The sequence below is a fragment of the Mesitornis unicolor genome, unplaced genomic scaffold (assembly GCF_000695765.1).
Source record: "Mesitornis unicolor isolate BGI_N332 unplaced genomic scaffold, ASM69576v1 scaffold47609, whole genome shotgun sequence".
NCBI lineage: Eukaryota > Metazoa > Chordata > Aves > Mesitornithiformes > Mesitornithidae > Mesitornis > Mesitornis unicolor.
The window spans coordinates 11,755-19,110 of NW_010208883.1; the positions used below are offsets into that span (position 1 = coordinate 11,755).

The 7,356-nt window shown below is 42.8% G+C and overlaps 1 protein-coding gene across 1 annotated transcript in view; it reads left to right on the top strand.

The window, feature by feature from the left end:
- ADSSL1 (adenylosuccinate synthase like 1) overlaps positions 1 to 6,718 on the top strand; it is a gene marked incomplete at its 5' end in the record, with an annotated part of 13,958 nt that extends 7,240 nt beyond the window's left edge. The window contains 4 exons of the mRNA XM_010192664.1: positions 1,699 to 1,823; positions 3,721 to 3,818; positions 4,919 to 5,068; positions 6,487 to 6,718. Coding sequence (XP_010190966.1) covers positions 1,699 to 1,823; positions 3,721 to 3,818; positions 4,919 to 5,068; positions 6,487 to 6,539 — 426 coding nt within the window. The remainder of the gene's footprint in view (positions 1 to 1,698; positions 1,824 to 3,720; positions 3,819 to 4,918; positions 5,069 to 6,486) is intronic.
- Positions 6,719 to 7,356: the final 638 nt, after the last annotated feature.

Here is a 7,356-nt window from a genome sequence, read left to right on the forward strand (position 1 = left end):
CAGAGCAGAGCCTGGCTCCTTCCTCCTGACACTGCCCTTTACAAATTTATAAACATGAATGAGGTCACCCCTCAGTCTCCTCTGCTCCAAGCTCAAGAGCCCCAACTCCCTCAGCCGCTCCTCAGCAGGAGATGCTCCACTCCCTCCAGCATCTTGGTGGCCCTGCTGGACTCTTTCAAGCAGTTCCTGTCCTTCTTGAACTGAGGGCCCAGCACTGGACACAACATTGCAGCTGTGGTCTGAGCAGGGCAGAGTAGAGGGACAGGAGAACCAGTCTGCCCTACAACCACCCCTTCTCATCCACCCCAGGATGGCGTTGGCCTTCTTGGCTCAAGGGCACATTGCTGGCTCATGGTCATCCTGCTGGCCACCAACACCCCAGGTCCTTTCCAGCCACTCGTCCCCAAGCCTGTAGCGTCCATGGGGTTATTGCAACCGAAGTGGAGGACCTGGCGCTTGGCCTTGTTGAAGCTCATCCAGTTGGCCTCAGCCCATGGATTCAGCCTGTCCAGGTCCCTCTGCAGAGCCTTCCTACCCTCAGGCAGATCAACACTCCCTCCCAACTCAGTGTCATCTGCAAACTTGCTGAGGGAGCACTCAATCCCCTCATCCAGAGCATTGATAAAGATGTTAAACAGGACTGGCCCCAAAACTGAGCCCTGGGGAACACCCCTTGTGACTGGGCACAACTGGGTTTAGCTCCATTCACCACAACTCTCTGTGCTCCCATCCAGGCAGTTTTTGACCCTTGATGTTATATTACAATGACCACACTTCTGTTGTAATGAATGATGTGAAAACAGATTTCATCATTTCGTGTAATATCATCAGGTGCATTTCCATGGCAAGAGTTGGTTGTAGACTGGAACTGTCCTGCATTACAGGAAAGCTTAAATTATGAGATGCAACTTCTGTGTTTAACAGCCTGTGTTCTGTGTGATTTATAGAATAAATGTGGTGTGTGCATCAGCCAGGCATGCACAAATCGATCAATTAAAAGAAGGGGAGATATTTTGATTATTTTAAACTGTCAAATGTGTTTTCATTATCAAGACACTAGAAAGCTCAGGGTATTGATTATGAGCTGTGCACACAGCAATCTCTGGGTCAGTGATCCGAATCTGATTTAGGGATTTAGTCAAGAAAATCCTTTCTCTAATAGCTCGAGTGAATTGGTGATATCCTTTAGTTTAATGAATAACGGGTGTAAAGTTTTGTTCTTCATTTTTGACATGTTATGAACGCTGCCAGCCCAGAGGGAACAGTTGGCAGTCTCATTAGACCCTAAGAGCCCTGGGCATGGTTGAGGCACCTGGCCTAGACATCGCACAGGCATTGATCTTGTCCCAAGCATTTACAACCTTGCCCCCAAAACCAATAGATGCCGAAAGACCAGATGAAGAAATTAAATACAAACACAATTAAAACCAGGGCTGAATTGTCAAGGAAATCTTCCTGTCAGGTGAAGAAGGAAGACATGAAATAGTCATTCAATATGTATTTTGGAAATGCTAGCGACTGAAGTACAAACATCATAAGCATGAGGAGTTTTATTCTCTGCCTTACTCCCCTCCTAATAAAACTTAACTATTTATTTGTTGCTTTTTTCCCTGCAAAAAACCCTTGGAGTTGAACAACTGTATTCATTTAGATTTTGTTTTCCTGCTGGTTTTCAGTGTTCTCTCTGTCTTCTTTTAGGAAATTGGAGATCTTTTACAGTCCCGTGGCCACGAGTGGGGAGTAACTACAGGCAGAAAGCGCCGCTGTGGCTGGTTAGATCTTGTCATTTTGAAATATGCTCATATGATCAACGGATTCACTGCGTAAGCATCACAGATTTTGCGCTACATTGGGAAGTGATAATTTTGTGCTTCGCAGAATAAATATGTAGGTAACGTTAATATAAGTCCAGTAAAGTGTTACATTTTAAGCGATAAAATAATTCACAGTGGGCAACTGAGAATTGTCTTAATGCTAATAATAATAATAATAATCATCATCTAATTCCTTTGACTCTTTTTGTTTTCATGTCAAGTGATTTTACAGCATCCTAGCAGTGATTTTTTTCGTGTATGTTTTCACTTTGCTTACGTCAGATGGCCCATGGAGATTGGATCTATCACTTTTCTAACAATTTGCTCTAGTGTTCTTGGTCCAGTGCTTCCATGCTGCCTTATGTCGTGATCTCAAACCCGCTGGTTTTGAGCTTTGGTTGTCTCTAGTGGATCACACTTGTAGGACCAAATCTGCATCTTTCAGAACCACTGCCTCTTTAAGTGAAATGAGTGGGGTGGCACAAAGTAAACAGCAACTGGCACAGCTGTCCTTCCAGTTCCAACACGTCCATTTATTTACAAAGGTGTAGTCTAATAATGCTTTAAATGCTGCTTTTAATGGGCTGTTTTATTTTCATTGGGGCTCAGTGACTTTCCTGGTTGATGAAATACTTTATAATTCAAAATATATGTTAAATTGGCATTTTAAAGGAAAAGTGGCTGTTTCAAGGAGCTGTTCAAGACCATAATGCCATCAAGCTAGCTGATGTCTAATGCTAAAATGCCAGTAACTATCACAGGCCACTAATTTATAACTAATTAGCAATCTGTTTTCAGAAAAAGTTGCAGAAGTTTCATTAGAGTTTTAGTGCTATAAGGTGTAGACTCACTCGTGCATTCAGGCAGGCTTGTTCATGTATGTGAACACATGAGCCGGGGCATTTTAATGTCTTACAAACTGAGATTTAACTTAATATTGTTCATGCTACTGGTGTTACAAAGGAACTTTGTTCATGAATTGATCAGGAAGGCTTAAAAAATATCTTTTTTTCCTTGGATTTATGTTTTGCTTTAACTTACACAGCTCTTGTTTGTGTGGTAATAGCGTTTGGAAGGCGTTATGTGCCCTTCGGTTTTAATTCTGTAAAGTTACTGCACTTCTGTCAACCAAACTGTGTCATCTCTGGTAGCTGTGACCGTTAAAAACCAGGAGGAGATAAACACTTCAAAAAGTTGAAGAACTGGCTCTGTGCTGCTTCTTTCCCAGAAGGTCTTTTTGTTCAACCCTTGCGTTCGTTGTATGCTTATTGAGCACCTGGACTGCTATGCACATAACTTGTCTAAATCCTTGGCTGCTCGTGTTACTTCCGAGTGAGGTCTGGCGTGTTGTTTCTAGGGAATTTGACTAGTTTAAAAATGCAGTTTTACTCTGATCAGTGACTACTGTGATGTCTTCTTGACGTTCCATTTTAGTGCTCTAGTGTTTGCATTCAAAAGATGAAAAGGTTTCGTTAAACCGACAACCCTGGTAGCACAGCCCCAGCACTGAAAGTCAGGCTGGGAACTTTCCCACTGAACTGTGTATGTGATTTTAGTGGCCTGATTGTGCCTGTGAACTCTCTTTTAAAAGTGTAATTTAGTAAATAAGTCTTGTTATAGTTGTTGTGAATTAGTAGGAATAACAGAAATAATGGCTCTCATACAAACCAAGTCCAGTGAGTGCCACTTCACACTGTGTGTCTTTATAACTCAGTTCTGTATTCCCAGAGGCATGGATTCAGTTAACAGTGGTCACAGTTTGATATGTTTGTATACTTCTGCTCGCTGGGTTGCTTGAGCTGGATTTGTGAGTGCCAAACTAGAAAGGATAAATAAAAGACAGGTGGAAAGTATTGAAGAGGAGATCCATCATGTGTGTCACTCTAACCAGTGTTTTTCTGTACAGTTTGGCATTAACAAAACTGGATATCCTTGATGTCCTTGATGAGATTAAAATCGGCGTTGCTTACAAATTGGGTGGAAAAAGAATTCCGTATTTTCCAGGTACGTTGTTAAAGATCTGCGTTCATTTTTCTCTTCTGTGCCTGTCGGCAAAGACTGCTGTTTAAAATCAGGCTTGATTCGTTTTTTGCTACACCTTCTGTAGAAATTGGCAGAACTGTGATACCGGTGTAAAGGCTGCCGTGCCAGTGCCTCGGCGTTGTCCACTCACTTTGCATCCATCTACGGATGATGCTCAGGGCAGATGAAATCCTGGGCCTCTATCCTTGTCCCGTTAGATTTTTTTTTAACTGGCAACACTAGGGATCTTAAAGTCAGCAAGACTCGAGTGAGTGACTGTGTATCATTGGCAATAGCCTTTAATGAGGTAAAGTGAAAATCAAAGCAATGTTTAAGTTGTGCAAAAATGGGACTGATACAAGCAGGATGAAACTGCTTGTGGGCTACCATTGTGTAACTAACAGCAACGATGTTGTGGTTAATAAAAGTATATATTGCCTCTCTACGGTTCATGTTAAAACTTTTCAGATGTAATAATACGTGATTTTCTTACATTAGTGATATTTTCAAGATATCTGTAACGGTCTGTGCCCAGAGGAGGGGTTTGCTCTGTTGAGATGGGGGGTTCTTGGAGGCACAGGGGGGGTTGGCAGCAGCAGCTTTTCCACCACGGGTGGCAGTTCCTGGCTGTGGACACAGTGAGAATTCCAGTGAGGGAAAGCTTGCAGACATCTATGTTGTTAGCAAGCCTGATTTAACCCTGTTTCATAAAGATAAAAACATTGGAGACAGTAGTGCCTTGTCTACAGGAGGACTTCTGTTCTCTCATGTGCAAATCTAACCCAAAAAGTGGAGCTACTGTAAACTTCAAATAGTTTGTTTCCTCAACATTAGTACTTTGGCAACGTAGAGTGCACCCTACAGTTTTCAGAAGAGGAAACTGGGTTCCTTGATTCTCTTCCTAAGTAAAATGATGTAATCTAAATTAGGAATGAATGAATGAACTGAGCAGTAGAGATACTGTTTTTTCATATATCGTATTTTAAATGTTGACAGAAGACTTTGTTAATCAAGCACCATAGCTGTGCTCTTTTAAGTTGTAGCACCTACATTCAAGTGTGATAAAAATCATTCCCCTGCAGCCAATCAGGAGATCCTACAGAAGGTGGAAGTAGAGTATGAAACAATGCCTGGCTGGAAGACTGACACAACCGGTGCACGAAAATGGGAGGACCTCCCACCCAAGGCCCAGAATTACATCCGATGTGTGGAGAACCACGTTGGAGTGCCAGGTAACTCTTTCTGTAGATGTGCATAGGAGGATGCCTCAGTGGACAGGAACTGCTCTATAAAAGCGCTCGATTTAGTCATCGAGTGGCTTGATTTGGGCAGGAGGCAGTGGAAGTAGCTGTGTTTGGGCTGCTGGTGCTAAACGACAGCTTGCCAAGCAGCAGCGAGGGGTTGTGTTCTGTGGGCAGATCTGCAGTGTTGCAGAGAGCTCCAAGCCACAGCTGTTGAGGGTTTAACCCAAGGAGAGATGAGCGTGTTTCGTTCTTGACAAACTGCCTCCTTCTGCGAGTGAAAGCTCAGGGATCTGCGCATCGTGCCTCAGTGGGGCGTTAGTCTAATGTCCTCATCTGTTCCCCTCGCTTTACTTCCCGCGCTGCATCCCTGTTTGAACGTCATTTGACTTCTTTTTTCCCCTCTCTTCCATACTTACCTGTACGAGGACGTGTGTTGCATAATGATTGTTTAGCCCAATTCTGCCACTTTAGAAAACTGAGAATCTGAACATGATTGATCTCCAAGTTAAGCCATCCAGGTTGTTTTTTTGAATCTAAGTGCTAGGACTCTAAAGGTGCCGAGAGCTGGGTACGGCAGGAATGGTGAAGTTTGGAAAGAAATTTCCACAGTGACAAACTTGGAAAGCTCGTGTGTGTGCTTTTGTTCTCCATAAAGCACCTCAAAGGTTACGGGAAGGGTGAGGTAGTTGCAACTGTGGCAATCGTGGTATTGTTCATGGATTAGGAAGCATCTGGTAGCAGAGCCTGAAACTTGGTGGATGTCCTGTCGTGGATATGGATGTGGGTGATGGGATATGTAAATAAAGCTCCCCTTATTTTATTTCTGTGGTTCTCAGTGTGAAGATGGGCTGCCTTGGTGGGTTTGATGGCTAAAGGAGACCTACCTGCAGTCAGTTCTGTATTATCCAGGGGCAGTAACAACTGTAGTGGGACAGTTATGTTACGGTACCTGGGGTGACTGCTCACACTGGATACAGTTTTTGATTGCAGCCTTACATTTCACAGTATTGTAGCGTGTGTGCATCACTGCTCCTGGTCCACATCAAGAAAACTTCAGTCTGGCAGAGCTCTCGCTTCCTCTCTGCAGGGATTTAGCTCGTAACCCTCTCGCTCAGCACAACGGCAGTTAAACCTGCAACAAATGAGCTTGACCTTCTGCCAGGCCTTCCATCTGCAACGCTTTGTATTCACGGTATAATTATTTCATGCTTTCACATGTCAGTGTGCTGCACTTCTAGTCTGGTGATGCAGCAGGGGTAAAGTGATTCTTGACAGTGTGAGCGTTGTGTTTCAGCAGAGACTTCGCCAGTTTGTGGTGAAGCTCGATAAAAGGGCAAATTATTACAATTCATTGACTGAATGTTTACTCTCAGTAATTGCTCTAATAGATGTGTTTTCCTCCTTAGTTAAATGGGTCGGAGTTGGAAAATCAAGAGAGTCGATGATCCAGCTGTTCTGAACAAATGAAGAACTTCAGCGACGAGAAGCACAACTGGTCCTTACTGTTTCCTCTTTAAATGGAGATGCTGTTTAAAACCCACATGTTCTGCTAGGAGTTGAATAGAAACAAAAACACTTATTCTATATTGTAACGTTTTATTTATCTTTAAATTCTCAATAAATTCAGTGGAAAATCTCCTTGGTGACCATCATAAAAAAAAAAATATCAAAAAAGTATTCTTACCAAAATAAGGAAAAATTATTTTTGTTTTAAATTTGAACCATGTTATTATTTGAAAGTATTTTACACCCATACAGGGTCATTTCTTCTTGCTGAAACCAGTGTTAAGCCTTTTCCAGTAGTTACTGGGTAACTTTAGAATTGTGAAGCTTGGATTTGTTCTTCAACTTCAAATGTTAAAATATCTCTGTATTTGGGTTGGCAGTAACAAGACAGATACCGTGTACTTAGATCAGTTGGATCACACAGATTGTCAGTGTCTAAAGCTGGGTAGGTAACTTTACTGCGCAAAGCAAACATAATTAGCTATAGTTTTGATATAATTCGTTTTAATAGCCCACTAAAATGAAGGGAGAGCGGCTGAAGTATTTTTATCACAGAGCCTATTCTAGTACCTGATGTGACATCTGCATTGGGGCCAAGCTGGAGAAAGTTGACCTGTCTAGCAATTCTCTCAAATATCCTGTGCACTGACAGGTGATCCCTGTGCAGACTGTCGGGTATGCGGTAGGGAAGGAGTGAGTGAAGGTGGAAGGAAGAGTCCTCGGGGCACAAAACACGTGGGGAGTCTCGGTGAACCTGAGCCATTTCCTCC